Below are 20,950 nucleotides of genomic sequence, written 5' to 3' on the forward strand. Positions count from 1 at the left end.
AAAAAATTCAGGAAGAGTGTTTTCAGCTTGTTTTTTTATTTTGCATAAATATATGGCATGCAGTTGCTTCAAACAATGATATAAAGGTATTCAAAACATCATTAAATGTAATTCTGATAATCGTAATTAATATTCACAATTACAATTTCAAGAGAATAATCGACAATTATGATTTTTGACATAATCGTGCAGCCCTACTGGGGGGTGGCATCGGAAAATGGTTTGAGTTTCAGGGATGAGAAGGAATATTATATGTAACATTTCTAACATTGTTCTATATGACAGAGAAATAGCAAACCATAATATTGAGCCTTTAAAATATAAATTAAGTGCTCAAGGGTGCGCATAATGCTTGCGGAAGCACACTGGCAAAAGTAATGATTATGAATGCGTCAAGAAAGAAAAAACTGAAAGGAGACTGTCTGAACTTTTTAATAGTTTATTAATAAACTAGTGATTTCTGAGTCAGTGTCGGCTGCAAAGATCTCCTCAGTATAGTGGACGTGCCTATTGTGAGAAATGGGCATTTCATACAGATTAAAATCGAATGTTTTCGATTTTAATTGGTTCATTTACAAGTATACTTTTCAATAATGTCTGTGAGGCAAGTATACGCTGAGTTTCGGTTAATTTTTGTGACGCGCTACAGTACACTGTGACCAGGACGGCAGAAAGTGCACCCTGTTTGTTTTCTTTATTTTACAAAAGCACAACGTTTTGTTGTTATTGTGAGTGTACACAAAGTAGACCCTTTACAGTTTCGAATGTTGTCTTGCATTTTGCAAGAATTTGAAGTTCTTTCCACTGTTATCAGAAAAAAAATGATCACGTCGGCACCTCCGGGAACACTTGGATATGTTGCGATAATGGCGCACATTTATCCAGGTTAATTTTAGAATGACCTCTTGGCTGAATTAAAAGAATGATATTTTTGCAGTAAAGTCGAGTAGGTTCTATATTTTTAAATTTTGAATGTATTACTTTAAGTTATGTGTTGAATTCATGACCGTTACGTCATATCACGATCGTTACAGCATCCGAAGAAATTTTGCACGTTCAAAGTCTAGTGTAAATACAATGATCAACGCTACAAAAACATGTTATAAATGGACATCTTTGACGCTCTTCACCAAGCACTTACACAGATACACATGAGAGCATTTAAAAGCATGCATCGGTCAGCGAATCCCTACTATATCCGCCGATACACGGATCCGCTGATAGACGCCTGCTTTCAAATGCTCCCATGTGTATCTGTGTAGGTTAGGCTACTACTAGTTAGGCTACTACTTGCATGTGTCAAATAAGTCATAGTTAAGCCGATGAATGATAGGTGAACGTTTGGATTTCCTGCCCGACATACCACATAGACTAGCCGTGATACTATCTGTCCGTCATGGACAAAAGTCTCGTCACATTCGTTATGGATGACATAACAGTGCTTCCCACAGGTTTGAAATATACTTGCGGTGGTAGCCGGGCGAAAAAAATCCTCCTATTACCCACGGCACAAAAATGGTCTACTACATGTGACAAACAAATAATGTGTGATTTTTAACAGTATTTTTATTTATTGAAATTAATTTTAATTACATAGCATATTACGTTTAATTACATACTAATATTATGCATGATTATGCATTGTAAGTTATGCAAAATTACAGCATTTAAATGGTTCACCTTTTCCTATGTTCTCCTTGCTGTCATATAGTGTCTCTCTCAGTGAATGGGACACAGATTTTACTAGTAAAATTTATAAAATGAATAATTATGTGTCAAATAATGTTCTTAGTCTTTTCTTCCTGTGGGGGAGACTACAATAATTTACTATGAATTAAATGGAAATCAAATTAAATACAATTTATTGTGTAACCAAAATACCAATAATGCCCAAAAGAAAAAGAAAAAAACTTAGCGTGTGACTTTTAATTATAAACAAGCCCAAAATACACAGGTACTCTTATTTTGAAATGTCTGTACTATTGCAGGCTGATCCTTCAGATTCTTACAATCGTCTAAAACATTTTATATAAAGGCCATAAAGTAGACATTGTAATAATTCATCAACTTGAGTTCATTATCAATCGCTTGGCGTAATTCTGTGCTTTTCATTGATTGAGAATCACTTTGAAGCAGACTGAAGCGCTGTCGCGTGAGCTTGTAGAACGCGCAACAGCGCCGCCTTGTGACTTCGCAAAATGCAGCGCCTGTGGGAATGTTAGCGGGAGTAAACAGTTCTGACGCACATGTAACGAGCAGGTATGAAACGACTAGTTTATCGATCGCGGATGGTTTCATTATCTTGCGCGGATATGAAAGTATAAGAGCATAAAAATAATAAAAGCAAAAATGTGTCTCCAAATATACTTGGGCGGCCGTTATTATACGTGGGCGGCCCGCCCAAGTAAAGTCTATGTGTGGGAAGCACTGCATAATTTCAATGATAGCATGTTTTCAATTCAAAATGGAAAAATTCCATAAAAAAAGCTGAGTAGTTTGCATCACTATATGTTACTGTGGGTCGTTAGACATCGTAAAACAGTTGTCGAATGTTTAGCTATTTACCCCACATGCACTCTTTCACTGCAAAATGCAAAACTGCAATTTGGCCATTTCTAATTATTGGGGGGATTTGTCCCCCTCAATGCCTATGGTGGTTACGGCCATGCTTCTAGTTGAATAACGTTTGGGCAACTATTAGAGGGGCAGCCCTAGTTTTGAAGATGAATGAAAGTGTTATGGGTTTGGAATGACATTGAGGATAAGTAAATGATTCATTTTTGGTTGAACTAACCCTTTAAATCCATTCCACACACATTTGCAGAAGATGCAAAAAAAAGTCCATAGTTTGCATCTGGACCTGTTCATGAGACAGCAGTATTTTCAACAAGTTCAATTCACAACGTTTGGTCGCGTACATGAGCTTGAGCTTCTGAGCTAATGTGAATCAGTTGCATCAAATGAAGCAGAATTAGCCTGGATAGAGTAAGTGCCGAAGGCCGCCCTCGGCTTCATGCAATCGGAAACTTCTCGGGCTGTAATTGTCGCGTGACCCGAGGACAGATGCGGGAAGGAGCGGCGAGCGGGTGCATGGCAGTAAGTGCGCATTAAGCGTCACATCGCCAGCCGTTTCCTGTCCCCACCTGTCCTGTGCCACAGAAGCAGGATGTCACGGTGAAGAGGAACACTGTCGCTGCTCGCTGACACATCCTAAACCAGAGCGGCATCTTTCCCCTGCTCTAATGAGGATGGAACAGTGTCCGCCGAGCGCTGTCACGTACCGATGAAGGCTCCTCTCCTGCTCGGCCTCCGGGGACCTCATTAGGCTTTTTTTCCCACCGTCTCCGTGCAGGAATCACATCGTCCTTAGGGAAAAATGTAAATAAACGCGTTTGTCACTTAGCTCCCTCCTATTTTGCTTTTTCCAGGAAGAGAAATTGCATTGCGAGGCTTAATTAGTAAGCACTGCCATTATGCGTTCTTTATAATGTAAATGAAGCGGCCGAGCACTTGGAACTGTTGTCTCGCAAGCTTTGTGCCAGGTGTTTTCTGGCTGAATGCTGGCGGTGCTTTTTTCATCCTCGCGCTAAAGAAAAAGACAACTGTACTGTGAAATCGTAGGACGAGCTATAATTATTTGACAGATGATTTTTTTTCCCCTCCCCTCCGATCCGCAGCTTTAGCGCTGTGAGTGACGACGCTACTTTGATTTCCTTTGTTGCGGCCGAGGCTCAGAAAGGGGTTGATGATTTTCCGAATGTGGTGGCTGTCAAGCGTCGGGATTCTCTTATTCTCTCGTCTCTCCTCTTCCCGAGAACTTGATTCCTGGAAATCCAGGAGTTTGAACAGTAATGCCTGGAACGGGGTGGGTGCGTCTCCCGAGGGGTTAGCGCTTGATTAATATTGAAAATCTATAAGTCTTCCCCCTTAGCGGCAGGTTTTATGAGAGGAAATGTGGAATGTTAATCTTGCCCACCTGCTCCCACCGTCCTCACCGGCAGCACGAGCGAGGGATGATGATGAGGGAGATCTGGGAAGGATTATGACTTGGAAATTGACAGTGACTGAGGAGGACGAGGCCGCGGTCCATCCTGGGCTTGAGTTGATTTATTTCGGAGGAACTTTTGCCGTCTCTCTCTTTGTCCTGTAAATCTGGCTTGAATCTTGAGTTGTGTCACCCGATCAGATTCAGCGTCACCTGTCCGTCGTGTCATTGTTTTCAGTATTGAAATGCTGATAAACAATATGAGATTAAATCATTTGTTCGTGTTTAAGATATGAACCCTTCAGTTTCCACTTCATAGATCCACTTTTCCGCAAGACTTTGGCTGATATTTGACCATTAAATTGGTATATATGAAGAACAGAAGTTCCTCCTCCTGTCACTTCCAAAATCTTTTGACAAAACTACAGTAGTCAACATTTGAAGTGGATCAAAAAAAGTTCATCAAAGTTGTCCTAAGAAGAAGGTTTTAGGACAACTTTGATGAAAGGTTTTGATCTACTGCATATGTTGACTACTATATTTTCAAGTATGTTTTGGAAAAATATGAGAGTAAATATTGTGTAAAATAAGTTCCTTTTATTTAATTTACTCCTTTCACAGACTGCAATATTGCATTTCCACAGTTATTGCATCGTAAATCTAGCAAAGGTTTTTCTTTCCACTTTTTTTAAAATGAATACATCTATAACACTATACTTTGTGTTATATCACCTTGGCATTAAATTACAGTAAACTAGTTAACGCTGCAGTGTGAGTGTTTCTAATTTAAACGTCTAATGGAGTGATGACAAATTTGACATCTTTCTCTCTTCTGACCAACTTAATAAATATTGCAATGGTTTTTTCCTCATTTGGAAAGTCGGAAATGCCAACATGCATTTTTTTTCTTTTGCTTTTGGAGCAAATGGTAACGCAGAAATTATATTTGTAGTAGTTTCCGTTCACCATTGTGACGATCACAGTTTTTTACCACAAATTTTGGAACTAAGCCAAGTTTGATTATATTTCCTCAACGATAAATGCATCATGATATATAGGTACCGCTCTGTGCTTTGAGAGGGATGTCGGACACGAGACCATCTCTTGGCTAATATCTTCATGTCTTCTCCTGATGTTCAAAAGCAATTGTTGTAAAAGGTCGGAAGAGAAAATTTTATGTTCAAGATATTTAGGTCATATTTGATGTTGCACTGCCAGAGAAAGCAAAACTAAATTACCGGCGTGTGTGAAATGCACAGTACAAATAAACAATGTTCCTTTCCAAGTCCAACAAGCACAAACTGTGTTAAATAAAATTTAATATGCAAGTAAACAGCGTTTTTTTTACTTAACCACAGGAAAGGATGTGAATATAGGCTAGTAATTAAAAGTGAACGAAAGAAAGAAACGTAAATAATCCCCTGTGAAAATTGATGAGGCATGAGAATACAATGTTCAGTGCAATAACTTGTGGAATATTGTTAAATTCTTGGAAAATCTGATGACCAGATCGCAAAACAGAATATAAAGCCAATAAATGGCGTAAAATTATGGGCTCATGTAGGCTACCTCTCTTATTCGGCACAAATACAAATGTTTCCATGGTTGCAATGTAACATTTAATTGCTAACCTATTATTTATTTTGTAAACAAAGCTTTGTGCTTCACTTGTGTCGTAATATTCACGTAAAACATCATTCACATACAAAAAAAAAGTAGCTGCGTCCGAAATCGCGTACTGTTGAATAGGTACTACATTTGACTTTAAATTTACTTCACGACCGTTAAAAAAGTATGTTCTATATAGTACAAATGCGTGTAGTATGAATAAATTCGGACATACTACATCCACCATGTTGTCCTTTCAACTCCATTCACAAATCCTCTCCCGTGGCCTCATGGGATAGTAAAGTGTCCATCGAATGCGGACTTCAGAATCTCTTCGGAAGTAGTAAGTCATCCAGGTACTTTTCGCCTACTGTTTTTCGAATACTATGAATTTGGACATACTACTCTTTTCGCCTACTGTTTTTCGAATACTTTGAATTTGGACATACTACTCTTTTCGCCTACTGTTTTTCGAATACTATGAATTTGGACATACTACTCTTTTCGCCTACTGTTTTTCGAATACTATGAATTTGGACATACTACATCCACCATGTTGTCCTTTCAACTCCATTCACAAATCCTCTCCCGTGGCCTCATGGGATAGTAAAGTGTCCATCGAATGCGGACTTCAGAATCTCTTCGGAAGTAGTAAGTCATCCAGGTACTTTTCGCCTACTGTTTTTCGAATACTATGAATTTGGACATACTACTCTTTTCGCCTACTGTTTTTCGAATACTTTGAATTTGGACATACTACTCTTTTCGCCTACTGTTTTTCGAATACTATGAATTTGGACATACTACTCTTTTCGCCTACTGTTTTTCGAATACTATGAATTTGGACATACTACTCTTTTCGCCTACTGTTTTTCGAATACTATGAATTTGGACATACTACTCTTTTCGCCTACTGTTTTTCGAATACTATGAATTTGGACATACTACTCTTTTCGCCTACTGTTTTTCGAATACTATGAATTTGGACATACTACTCTTTTCGCCTACTGTTTTTCGAATACTTTGAATTTGGACATACTACTCTTTTCGCATACTGTTTTTCGCATACTATATAGTAAAGAAGTATTCGATTTCGGACGCAACTAATGTGTTTTGGAGGACCACCACTGGTGGCGCTCTACCACCGCGGTGGGGCAGTTGTCAAATTGACTGTCACAGCGCTAAGGTCCTGTGTCCACCAAAGCGTTTTTTCCAAGGCTAGCGTATTTTTCCAGTTGTTTTTAATGGGAGCGCCACGTTTTTAAAACGTCATGAGCGTAACGAGGCGCTTGAGCTTCTATTTCACGCTGAAGCGCCAAGCTCTCCGTTTTTTTTTTTACCGGTCGGCTTCATTTGAAGAATGTTCAACTTTGGGTAAAACGCAGTGCTCATCACTGTCACTTTGTACCCAGCCATCCAATCAGTGGAGGAGGGGCAGGACAAATACAACACTGACCAACCTGCACATTCTGCTTGTACAATGTCAACAGATGACAACAAGCATAATAACTAGTGGTTAAACGGATCGTTGTTGATCCATTCGGATCAAGCCCCACGTTTCGGGACGCATGTGATTCACGGATCATTTGCAAGTTTCACCGCAATAGAGTGAACAGGTTATCATTTGAACGCGTTTTGTCTTGCTAGTTTACACATTAAATAGATATAAAACCATTACAGCGCTAGAAGAGGCAAAAGAGGATTTAGTTCGGTATCGAACGCAGCGTAGGGCTGGGCGATATATCGCATGTGATTTTCACGCGCATTTCGTCAGTAAAGCCGGTTCCCTGATTATCGCAGATGAATCGCCTTCGATAATGAACGCGATATTGCGTAGCTTGTCAGTGATCTACGGTTCTGTCTATTAAATGCCGCTCCATTTGAAAGCAGGTGATGGCAATTTAGTGGTAATCAGGGAACCGGCTTTACTGACGAAATGCGCGTGACAATTGCATACGATATATCGCCCAGCCCTAACGCAGCGCTGTTACCGGTGCGCACAGAGAGAGAGAGAGCGCGTTCCAGATAGCTCGCAAACTCTAAATTGATTTCTCTTTCGCGTCCTCAATGCACTTGGATGGACACATACACGCATTATGTCAGTCAAAATACCCCTCTCGGCAAGTATTCTCGTAAACACATTGGGTTATGTCTTAAAGGATTAGTTCACTTTTAAATAAACTTTTCCTGATAATTTACTCACCCCCATGTCATCCAAGATGTCCATGTCTTTCTTTCTTCAGTTGAAAAGAAATTAAAGTTTTTTTTTTATGAAAACATTCCAGGATTTTTCTCCAAATAGTGGACTTCAATGGGCACCAAACAGTTGAAGGTCAAAATTAGTTTCACTGCAGCTTCAAATTGTTCAACACGATCCCAGATGAGAGATAAGGGTCTTATCTAGTCAAAGTTTGAACTCATTTTTATATGCAATATGCTAGTGCAAGTATATAACAATTAGTTCAAACTTTGGCCTGTGGAGGGCAGTAATACACTTAGCAGCATCTACACTGCTGGAATTCTAATAGAGAAGAAGAAGAGAGCTAGTTCAAGATGAGCATTTATGGTTAAAACTTATATAATTTTCAATTTTTTCAGAAAATGAGCGATGGTTTCACTAGATAAGACCCTTATCTCTCATCTGGGATCATGTTGAACAATTTGAAGCTGCAGTGAAACTAATTATGACCTTCAACTGTTTGGTGCCCATTGAAGTCCACTATATGGAGAAAAATCCTGGAATGTTTTCATCAAAAACTTTAATTTCTTTTTGACTGAAGAAAGAAAGACATGAACATCTTGGATGACATGGGGGTGAGTAAATTATCAGGAAAAGTTTATTTAAAAGTGGACTAATCCTTTAAGTGAACGAGGTGAGAATTCGGATGTGTATCGCGTGCATGAGGATTACTCTTAAAGTGACAGCAACCTATAAATACCTGCTGTTGTCTGTCATGTAAATCAAACAACAGCTTTAACAAAGATTAATCTATATTACATTTACACAGTGAACAGTTTCATTTTATATTTAATTATTACATTTCTGTACATGAAAATTAATACTACAGTTAGACCTTTATTTGTAACTTTGTTGCATTTATCTATGCTTGTAATTGGTGTACAGTATTTGTTCTTTTTACAGTCTGTTCACTTGCCTTTAATAATGTATTAGTTAGGCTAGTAGTTTCTGCTGTGGTATCAGAGTTGTTAAAGTGGGCTAAGTAATAAATGCAAAGTTAAGTTATCCCCCAACCCCTAATTATTATTTTTTTTGTGAACCACTAATAATAACGGCACAAAATCATTCCAAATGAGCCAGAGCAAATACTTTATATTGTGTCGACATTTTTATATAGAAACAGTACAGAAACAAACAATGAAGTGAGATACTAATAACACTTCCGCGGATATTCTGTATCATAGCGTCTCAACCGAAACAAACGCTGCGCTGCCAAAGCGCTCTCAAGCGCTCACAGCTAGTGTTTTCAGCTGGCTAAAAATGCTTTGGTGGGCATGCGGCCTAACACTTATAGAAGTTTACCCAACTATGATGACTTCTGAGAATCTCAGAAATGTGAAAAGCGTCCGTATTGACCTACATACAGGCCATTGATTGCCCTTCTCTCTTGATATCTGCATTGAACACCTTCGACTAACGATCAGCTGTGCTGTGTTCTTTCTTTGTGAAGTGATCACTTCTGTAGGCAGCAGTCAAGGGCAATTAAGGGGAATCGTTTCCCATCGCCGCATGATGATGGTCTGCTCTCTGACTGCGCACAGGTGTTGCAGTGAGGCTGCTGCAGGTGCAGTGCCATCGAGTGTGTGTTTCCCATTATCCTCTCGGTGTAGCGTTGCTGTGAATCTCACCAGCACGTGGTGACGTTCCTCCTTTTTAACTGCCCAATCTTGTAGGCTAATGTGTTGAGAAACGTCCTGTTTAGTGACATGAGCCCTCGTCAGTCTTGAAGTCACTGGCGCTCACGTGTTAAAGCGAAGAGAGAGCGGCGTGCTCGTCATGCTGTGATGTTGGCTCAGGGTTTTTTGGGAAGGTCACACCACAGTTGTTGGCAGCAGCTCCACCCGTGCGCCCTGATGTGTTGACGCTTCTCGCCCACTCGTGCATCGCTCGCACCTCCGCCTGTCAATCTGACTTCACCACCTGAACACGGGTAATAAACTTGCGCGGCAGCTCAATGACACGCGTGTCAGTTTGGGTCGTGTTTTCAGCACCTCATTGTTCCTTTGAGCAATTACAGATACACGAAGATGGAGCGTGTGCGCTTTCGGGAGAAATCATCAAATATTAACACGTCACAGACGATTTTAATGCGAGACTTGCGGCTATTTGCTCACGTTTGTCAATAAAACGGAGCACAAATACAGCTCGCATAATGTTTCTCATCATCTTCTCATTATTAGGATATTATGTGCTACTGCATTATTACTCATCGCAGTCCCTAGTTTTCTGAGGACTAATGTAACAGCATTCGGTGAACGCACGCTTTCCTGCATCGCAGCTCTGTGGTGCTTCATTGCAAATAGATATTAGTGCATCCATGTGATGCTGCAGCTGCAGTAATTGTCTGAGAGACACGCGTGTGTCCGTTCGGGAGCAAACCTTCATCTCCTCTCCTTGAGTAATAGTTCACACACACACAATTGAAATAAATTGATTATGGGGTGAGATTCCTGCGTGCAGTTTATCAGCGGTGCAATTATTTCCGAGCAGTGGACGTGTAAAGATGTGAGCCCAACTAAATGAGAATTTCGGTTTAATTGTATGTAAATTACTGTGAGTTTTCTTCAGATGATAGAACCAGGGTGGTGTTGGACCCATTTTTAGAGGTGTTATTACCTTCTTTAAAAAGTTGCATGATGCATATTCATCAGTTATATTTAAATTGCCTTAGTACACTCTTAAAAATGCAGGGTAAAAAACAAGTTGAGTTAAATATGGGCAAAACCAGCAATTGGGTTAAATGTTTGACCCAACCTGCTGGGCAGTTTTATTAAACTCAACTATTGATTAAAAATGACTGGCTTAAAATGAACCCAAAATAGGTTGGAAATTAAAAATCAGACACATGATTACTAGAGGCAACAGTAATAATCAAAAGGTGAACATTTATTAATAAGCAATTTAGTAAATGTTTATTATTTAATTATTATTCATTAAACTTATTAATAAATGTTCATTTATTAAATATATTAATGTCAATTTCCAACCTAGTTTTGGTTCATTTTAAGTGAGCAGTATAATAATTTTTTATAGTAACAATAGTTGAGTTAAATAAAACTACTCAGCAGGTTGGGTCAAACATTTAACCCAATCGCTGGGTAAAAGCAATCCAATCGCTGGGTAAAACCAACCCAATCACAGGGTTAAAACAACCCAACCGCTGGGTAAAAGCAACCCAGCCGCTGGGTAAAAGCAACCCAACCGCTGGGTTAAAACAATCCAATCGCTGGGTTAAAACAATCCAATTGCTGTGTAAAAGCAACCCAACCGCTGGGTAAAAGCAACCCAACCGCTGGGTAAAAGCAACCCAATCGCTGGGTAAAAGCAACCCAACCGCTGGGTAAAAGCAACCCAGTCGCTGGGTAAAAGCAATCCAACCGATGGGTTAAAACAACCCAACCGCAGGGTTAAAACAACCCAATCGCTGGGTTAAAGCAACCCAATCGCTGGGTAAAAGCAACCCAATCGCTGGGTTAAAGCAACCCAACCGCTGGGTAAAAGCAACCCAACCGCTGGGTAAAAGCAATCCAACCGTTGGGTTAAAACAACCCAACCGCAGGGTTAAAACAACCCAATCGCTGGGTAAAAGCAACCCAATCGCTGGGTTAAAACAACCCAACCGCTGGGTTAAAACAACCCAACCGCTGGGTTAAAGCAACCCAACCGCTGGGTAAAAGCAACCCAACCGCTGGGTAAAAGCAACCCAACCGCTGAGTAAAAGCAACCCAATCGCTGGGTAAAAGCAACCCAATCGCAGGGTTAAAACAACCCAACCGCTGGGTTAAAGCAATCCAACCGCTGGGTAAAAGCAACCCAACCGCTGAGTAAAAGCAACCCAATCGCTGGGTAAAAGCAATCCAACCGTTGGGTTAAAACAACCCAACCGCAGGGTTAAAACAACCCAATCGCTGGGTAAAAGCAACCCAATCGCTGGATAAAAGCAACCCAACCGCTGGGTTAAAACAATCCAACCGCTGGGTAAAAACAATCCAATCGCTGGGTAAAAGCAACCCAACCGCTGGGTAAAAGCAACCCAATCGCTGTGTAAAAACAATCCAATCGCTGGGTAAAAGCAATCCAATCGCTGGGTAAAAACAATCCAATCGCTGGGTAAAAGCAACCCAATCGCTGGGTAAAAGCAACCCAATCGCTGGGTAAAAGCAATCCAACCATTGGGTTAAAACAACCCAACCGCAGGGTTAAAACAACCCAATCGCTGGGTAAAAGCAACCCAATCGCTGGATAAAAGCAACCCAACCGCTGGGTAAAAACAATCCAATCGCTGGGTAAAAACAATCCAATCGCTGGGTAAAAGCAACCCAACCGCTGGGTTAAAGCAACCCAACCGCTGGGTAAAAGCAACCCAATCGCTGGGTAAAAGCAACCCAATCGCTGGGTAAAAGCAATCCAACCGTTGGGTTAAAACAACACAATCGCTGGGTTTGTCCATTTTCAACCCAACTTGGGTTATTTTTAACCCAGCATTTTTTTTAGTGTAGTTAGGTCTAAAATCAAATTAACAGCAAACTCTCTGTTAGAATACATGTCTTTATGTTATATTAACAGCTGTCTGCTGCCACTGTTTTGTTTTAGTTTGTGGAATTAATAATTGATTAAAAAGCAATTAATATTCAGTAATATCTTTGACTGCATTGACACTATCAGAGAAGAACAAAACTTGAACTGAATTGATCTGAATAATGACACTATAATCTGCAGAATTGTAGAATTTGAATTCGTCTCATATTTGATGAAGTTTGCATCATTAAATTTGTTATTTTCCTGTTTATAGCTGCTCTGAAACACTATGTATTGTATAACGCACTATAGAAATAAAGGTGAGTTGACTTGTTGGTTGTTGGGAGTGTTTTATCTGAAAACGGCTTGACATTCAATTCAACACTCATTTGTACATTTGTAATATTTGGTGGCATTTGTGGCCCATTTCATTGAACGCCGTTAATCGTAATGACTCCATATGCAAGCGGCAATTGAAAAGCGCCCTACAATTATTGATTAAACCCTCTTGAAATCGAGCTGGCATGTGACCCAGCCTCTGTAGACCACTAACCCTCCCAACAACGCGCTCCCGGTGTATTTTTGGGGTTGGGGGTGAAGGTAAACCACCCACGTCTCCCCCCTGACACCTCGGGCTTGGCTGTTTGGCTAATGAAGAGCTCAATTTAGCCAGTGACGTGCCGCGAGCGCAGCCGCGCGCTCTGACTGGCTGAGCGCTGCTGACATCACGTTGGCCAGCCGTTGATTTGCCGCTGTCTCTGAGGCTTCGGGCGAGAGTCTCAGCCATGGGCTCCGGCAGTTAGACGCAGACGGAGGAGCTCTCGCTGCAGACTGAGCCACAGAGAGGAGGAGGAGGTGGATGAGGAGGAGGAGGAGGCGCTTTGGGGAGCCGATGCAGCCTCTGGTACTATGGAAACTAACCCTCTGACCGATGGAAATAATGACCGCGAACATGTGTCAGGTGAGTGTTTGATGCAGAGGGACTTTAGAAATGAGTTGTCAGAACTTTGCTCAAGGCAGGGCATTGCAAACAGTTTGTTTCGGGGTGAATGTTGGTCCTCTTTTTCGTGACTGTAAATGTGCCGTCGTGGGGCTCGTGCCGTTTCAGAGGAGGTGAATGTGCTGCTGAGATCTCGACAGTCTCTGAAACGTTTCATCCGAGCTCGATGCATTGAGATGGAGACGTTCTCTAATCCGTTGTGGTAGTGCTGAGCTGGTTGTGTGTCGGGTGAGGTGAGGACATTCGTGCGCTGGTGCGATTTATTAATGTATGAGCGCTGCCGTTTACTGTAACAGTTGATCATTCATGCTGACTTGTTGTGTTTCAATATGAAGTTTGGCTTTTGTGTGTGATTTCCTCTGTCTGAGGAGATTTTGGTTTTGTTCAGTGTGTTTCATTGAGCAGATGAAGGCGTTTGATCACACAAGCGTCTTATGAACCGTATCCGAGTGTCCTCGTTCTCTCAGCGTTGGCGTTTGTGAAATCAGATTTATAAATGCATTTAGTTTGTGCAATTGCTACTTTCAGTTTTTTTTTTACCTGAAAATTTGAACTGCATCAACACTGAGTGGAATAATGGTGATATTTAGTCTTTTTAGGGCTGAATTTGTCTCTTCATTGATGAAGTTTGCATCATTGATTCTGTTATTTTCCTGTGAAGCTTCTTTGAAACGATCTGTATTGTATAAAGAGATGACTTAGACTTCGAATTAGAATTAAACTCACTTTGACTCCCTCTTAAATTTGTCTCTTTGTTTAGTAATAAAGTGTTTTTTTAGGCAGCTGTCAATCATCTGAACATAATTGACTAAAATAAAGCAGATGGGGCTCGTATTAATCGCGTTTATGAAGGAAACCTGTTATATTTATTATATGCAATCATTAATTAAGAGCATAGATTACGCCTGATAACATGTCTGAAAGCAAATATCGATGTCGCGATTTTAATCGATTCTCATTTTTACAAACCGATATCGATTCGTATATCCCAAAACATCATAAAACATTTTAGCTCACCTCTCATCCATTAAATCGCAATAAGCTTTGTTCTTCGTTACTTTTAATAAGCGACAAAGTCTTAGATTTAAAATTCTGTCCTTCTTATTATGAAATTCAAACAAGAAATAGCGTTTTGGCGCTCTTTTATCTGCTGACAGATCACGCAGCGCACGTGAACGGATCATCTCTTCGTCGATCTTCAATACCAGTTACGGGCTACAGTGCGAAATAAACGTGAATGAATACAAAAATGTATGTAAATAGATGCAGGACAATTTACTGTCTCATGTTATCGCTTAATCAGTGCTTCAACCGCGTTTCGAAGACATCGAAAACAGCTTGTCACATTTACCTCAGAAAAACCATAATCAGTGAGCATAAACTCATTAGTAAGCAAGAAAAATGAACTCTGGAGAGGAGAATTTTGTTAAATGTATGCACCATATCACACATTCATTGTAATGTTTATTGTTCTTCAATATTTAATGTATGTTTGAATAAATAGGCATTGTTTAAATGTTTACATAAAACATAGTTATGTAAAGATAGTATTGTAACTTTTTGTGTATAATGTAAATGTTTCTATACAAATCAGTTCATTTTAGCCTTCAATTTTATAGGCTAATAAATTATAAATGACTTTTTTCCTTGAGAAAATTTGCCATGTATCTTACAAAATAATCGATATTGAATCTGAAATCTAATCGAATTGCAAGCTTGTGAATAGAAACCGAATCAAATTGTGAATTTTCTAGCTCTAATCTGCAAAAATGTATATAAATGCACTGCTGTGGTTATTTACTGTTCATTTTGTGTTTTTAGAATGAATTTTTTCCTCAGTTTTTCAGGGTTTGAGGCTTATATTGGCACCCGTCTATGTCGAACAGACTGGCGTAACCAACAGCAGCGCTCGTCTCATTTCACAAACGGCATGCAGAACAAACAGCTTATTTGTCTACGCTGACAAAATCAATACATGCGTGGCGCTCGTCTGACAGCAACACCTATGTCTCATTTAGACGTGCGTGGATTGATGGTGCCATCAAACTGTGTATTTCTCTTTCCTGTTTCATTTTCCCCAATCCTCCTGTCAGCAGTTCCCGGCGCACTCGGCCGTGATGCTCGAGACGTCTCATTCAAACATCGTTTCTGTCTGCTACACACGGGCCTATTAGCGCCGAATGTGAACTCCATCTTCGGATGCTCGAGGAAAAATGCCGTTTTATGGAAAATCACAAACACGCAGTCATGTTTTTTAACACTGTTTTTGTGCATTTTACATTCAGTGTGACAAATTCTGTTGCTCAATTTCATGCCGTGTTTGTGCTCTCTGTCCTCGTTTGAAGGTGCCGTCGTATGTGTCCGTGCGAGCGTATGGTGTCACCAGATCCTGGCACTCCTCTTTGTCCCCTGTCGAGGCTGGCGTCCGGTGCGGATAAGAGAGCAAGCTGTTTCTCTCTGCTTCGCGGCCCAAACGCTGTTCGAGTGCTGCGATTAGAGGGAATATGGGAGTTTGCAGAATTCATTTTGAAGGATGTTTGCGCGCCGTCACTCCCACATGCGGCTGCAGTGATTTGACAGCTACCTTGTGCAACCTGATTGTCAGTGTGTGTGTGTGTGAGTGCGATGACAACACACACACACACACACGCACACCCTGAGGCTACAGATCTCATGAATATCAATCAGCCGCGGCCATCAGCCTCTTAAATAATGCAGCAGCGGCCGCCACGCTCGCATTAGGCTGATAAATGCGTTTCGTTGTCGGCACTCGGTGCTGCATCCTCCGTTCCACACACGTCGCTTTCATCTCTGGCCTCCGCAGCGTCAAAGGTCAAAGTGCATCGCGGTGAAATATTCAAAGCCCTTGTTCAATGATCCGTTCTGCATTAGTGCTCGTTCAGAAATCACTCAACGGGGCAAGTTTTGATTCAAGTTTGCAATCATTAAAGCCTCAAACTTGAGGGTTTTTTTCCTGCGTTCATCGTTTTTTTTCTGTGTTTGCAGGTTCCTGAAGGACATGAGCGCCTTGTTGGCGGCCAGAGCTGTTGTGATCTGGCTGCGGTGCTGGTGAAGGGGACATGGGCCGCCGTCTCAACTCATGCCACAACACGCTCCACAGCGCCACTGAAACGGACGAGGGTTCGGTCTTCACGCCAGGGCGACGTCAACAGGCCGCCATCGGGTAACCTTGACGAAAAAGCACAAGTTTTTAGTGTTAAGAACTGATCCACCAACACCTAAAGCATATTGTTCTGGGTTTAACCCCATTTTTATTCTTTGAAAGAAACTTTTATTGAAGTTAAACCAGATATTCTTTGTGAGCTTTCAGCAAAAATTGATTTTAAAAACCTGATATAGTTTCCTTGCCATGAAAATGGACACAGAAGCTGAAAAAAAAACACCAGTTTTCCTTCAAACGAAGTTTCATTACTGCAATCAAACACTAATATTTGAGCTGGTCCTTGTGTGACAATGAAAAAACTAACTGCATGACAGACGTGAAATGAATCCTTAATGTGTCTTTGAATTTTACTTGTTTGATAAGTACTAAAAATACTGTAGTAATGGATTATAGAAAAGAAAAAATATTATTCCACTGGTGCACAGTGTTGCTTTTAGGCAACATGCATATTTAAGCAATTCCTCAAAACATACAAATAATTCATACTTAATGAAATTTTATATTTAATGACATTTTCTTACTTAAAAGAAGCTTTTCTGAGGGCAAAATTGTGTGTTTTAAAATGCCAGGATGTAGTGTGACGAAGAGAAATGGCTTTCTGCTGTCATTTTTTATTAAAAAGTAATAAGTACAATGTAAAAAAGAATTGTTGGTTTAACTTAAAGAAGTAAGTTACCTGGTTGCCTTAATTTTGAGTTGATTGAAATTAAAAATTTGAGTTAATACAATTTGGCGATTGGTTTAATCAACAGAAACTCAAAATATTATGTTATCTGAACCACAAATGTCTTGAAAACAAATCATGAAAATTTAATAAGTATTTTATTAAAAGTCATTTTGATTCAAGCACTCTTTAGGTAGATGGTTTCGAGTGCAGTTTGACGCTAGCGCTGACTGCATTCACAGGTTTCACAACCATCTGGATGAGGTGTCGTCTCTCCCCGCTTCTCGGTGGGGATCTGGACCGTCACGCGTGTTAGAAATCTCACTCTGCGCTAACGTGTTAATGAAAGTCTTAGATTGGTGTAATTCTCATTAACTCATTTTGCTCTTCAGATTCTTGTGCAAGACACTCGGCTCATAATTGTTGGAGGTTAATTGGTTTGGGTAACAGCGCTCATGCATACCGTCTCCCTAGAGAACTCAGCTACGTCATTGAAGACGTCCTGCATGTTTTATATAAATTAATGCTTTTTAAGGACAGATTGGCCGCAAATACCTGCCGTGTTTGTAGTTATATCGTGAAAAAGCACAAAAGTTTGAGATTTATATGTGTTTGATGCACTTTAGAAGCAACCAAATCAGCTACAGATGATATTAGAGGTTGTTTTTTTAAGAAAAGCATTTGTAAATATTTTGATTAGTGGTGTAATGGTACACAAACATGACGGTATTGAAGTCAGTGTTCTGTACAGCAGGGGGGAGAAAACTAAACATAAAATAACTTTTTTTCTTCTCTTTTGTCTCTCTCTTTAAATGAATTCAATTATAATTAACATTTTTTTAAGAATAAAAAAAAAAACTCTATCTCCACTAATGCTGTAAAGTATACAGGGAGCCCTTAAACATTACAATAATATTAAAGGTTACAATTAACAACAGAGTTGCTATTTATTTTTAGATATAATAATCAACAACCAAATAAAAAAAATGTAAATTGCACATAAGGCAAGTTTTACATTAACTTCTTTATTAGTACTCCAGTTCATTTTTGAAATATAATCATTTACGCAGTTACTGTCATAACTTGTTTTCATGACAAATTTATTTAAACATATATTAAATAATTAAGACTTTACTAACAGGTAAAGTAAATATAATAAATTTATAAGCCAATATAGTGCATATATTTAGTTAAATGCTGCCCTCTAGTGGACAATAGAGATGTGTCGATATTCTGTAATACTTTATATCACGATAATGAATATGCACAATATTGTTATCGCGGTCACGTCAAAATACAGTGAATAATTATTTATTACGAATTATTAATTTTTATAATGCATTTTAAGAATACTTTCCCCATCAACCGTATAAAAAGCACAACACCGCTGTATGCTGCGTCAAAGGGACACGCGCACTGATGTACGAGAAGCACGTGGCGGAACGAGTGAAGAATATGCATTGAATGAAAGTGCGCGTTCACTCTCTGACAGCAGAAGGTGCTGATGAAACAGCAGAAATGCAGCGGTTACCCCGGAAACCCCATAAACAAAGCAGCTGCGCTACTGAACAGTATTTAAAAAGCTTCAAACAACCATTCAGTTTTTTTGTATTCGCAATGTTGTTCATCACAGCACCAAATACGTAATACTTAAAGACTTAATAGGCTAATTATTTTCAAACTTAAACATTTTTATAATTTAATCTGGATACAACATGCCCTAATGATTGAAAATGTTCTGATTATTTGTTATTGTTCAGTAACACTAAGTGACATAGCTTCTATTAGTTAACATGTTAATTCATTATTACCAAACTGACAATGAAAAATACTTATAAAGCATTTATTAATCTTAATGTTATTTTCTTACTGTATAATACTAATTACTAAAATCAAAAGTTGTAACTTATTTAATGGACCTGAGCTAAAACTAACAATGATCAGTTGTATTTCTTAACTAACATTAACCAAAAATATCTTTTGTAACAAATGTAGCTATTGCTCATTCTTAATCTTAGTTAATGCATTAACTAACGTTAAATAACGAGACCTTATTGTAAAGTGTTACCTGTAATTCTTTTACACGTTAATCTTTTTGAAAAATTTTACTTTATATTTTGTGTACTGCGTTATTATATTTAAACATTCAGAGTTTTTTTTTTATATAACAAAAAGAGTTCTTAAACCTGTTATAGTATAACACTTTTTTTTTTGCAACTTATTTAAATATCGTGATAATACCGTACATCGTGATAAAAGCTTCAGCAATTATCGCAACATGAAAATTTGATACCGTCACATGAGCGACACTGAATGACTTGCCTGAGGTAAATGTAATGCTACGTGAGATATTATTTGTCAAGCTGTTTTATTGATGTCTTTTTGCGGTTTAAACACTGGTTGAGAGATTTCAATTAAACAAGTCTACAAGTCGTCTTTGCGCTACAGTGTTGCATTACCGTGTGCGCCCCCTTCTGGATTGGAGTGTGACCGACTGTATTCGTCATCTGACTGTATGCACTGAAACATGATGGTTTAATTTTGATGTGTATGAAAAAATAATTCAAGCATGTGTTTCAGGTTCCAGGCTCTTGGTAGACGCTCCAAGTAGCCGTGTCTGATGAGGATGTCTGATACTGTCAGTGAGACTATGAGAGCTCTGGACGAGAACACCTCGAGCGCAGCCGACCACGACCTCAACACGTCACAGAGCCGGCCGCAAAACCAACACCACCATGAAAACTGCAGCGACGACAGAGAGACGCAGGTAATGTGATGTCAGGACAAAAGCGACTCGCTCTCCTTCAGAGCTTTTCATTTCAGTTGAAAATTTTCCTAGCCTAAAGAACAACAATCACAAAAGAAACAGATAAAGTCATTTATTTTTCATCAAAAAGTGTTTGTGAACACTCAAATGAGATGAAGGCTAATAATAAAACAATATTATTACCATTTTACACGGTCACGCACTCCTCTGCATAATCAAAAATGAGACAAAGTGATTGCCTTATTGATTGGTTTTTAATTGATCGTTAACCCCCTACAGGCCGTTTGGTGCGATGACCTGCACTCTGGAAATGCAGGCATTGTTCTTTGCACATATTGATCATTATAGTTAGCTGTGTGCTTTAGAAACTGATTGTGCCTTTGTTTATACGGAGAACAAGGGTCAGCAAAACAAACGACTGAAGCGATTGTTCTGTTTCGCGCGGCCACAGAAGCCCACAGGAGTCGAGCGATCAATCGCCGGGTAATTGTGTTATGAGAAGCGGCAGACATGGACAAACTCTCAGCCGTCTTCAGATGCGGAAGGTTGCGGCAGTGCGTCTTTATTTGACAGAAGTGTTTCTCTCTGATACGGTGACATTTTCCTCTTTTTTTTCATTTAATTTCATAAATTCCCTTTCCCATCCTTGGAAAACGCTTGTGAAAAAGAAAGCGGATGACCGAGTCAACAGCCGTGAACGTCCCGCATGTTGCCCGAAGGGACACAGCGAGGGTCTTTATGGCCATCTGGCTCTTTTGCCGATCTTGGCAGCTCCTGCTCACAATGCAGCGCTACCTGTGTGTTTTACAGTGAGCGCAGACGGCCACGTTATACGGATCCTTCCAGCATCAGTTGTCATTGAGGCTCTGTGTGGCCTTATGCCAGATTCAGCCTCTTGGGGAATACATTATGTTCAATAGCCAATTAAAGCTGAATAACCATCCGTCATTATTCAGTAAAGACACCCTGTGCTTATTAACAATCG

General features: G+C 39.7%; 1 protein-coding gene across 11 annotated transcripts in view; it reads left to right on the forward strand.

Moving 5' to 3' along the window:
- LOC125270804 (R3H domain-containing protein 1-like) overlaps nt 1-20,950 on the forward strand; it is a 74,106-nt gene that overhangs the window by 13,343 nt on the left and 39,813 nt on the right. For 10 of the 11 annotated variants that reach the window (XM_048194770.1, XM_048194769.1, XM_048194767.1 and 7 more), the window contains exons 2-3: nt 16,357-16,534; nt 19,779-19,965. In XM_048194770.1, the coding sequence (XP_048050727.1) occupies nt 19,819-19,965 (147 nt within the window). In that variant the 5' untranslated portion in view covers nt 16,357-16,534; nt 19,779-19,818. Of the gene's footprint in view, nt 1-13,133; nt 13,312-16,356; nt 16,535-19,778; nt 19,966-20,950 lie in introns of those variants that run through there. The other variant, XM_048194768.1, reaches the window with a different exon arrangement.

The sequence above is a fragment of the Megalobrama amblycephala genome, linkage group LG6 (genome assembly GCF_018812025.1).
Source record: "Megalobrama amblycephala isolate DHTTF-2021 linkage group LG6, ASM1881202v1, whole genome shotgun sequence".
In the NCBI taxonomy this organism is placed as follows: domain Eukaryota; kingdom Metazoa; phylum Chordata; class Actinopteri; order Cypriniformes; family Xenocyprididae; genus Megalobrama; species Megalobrama amblycephala.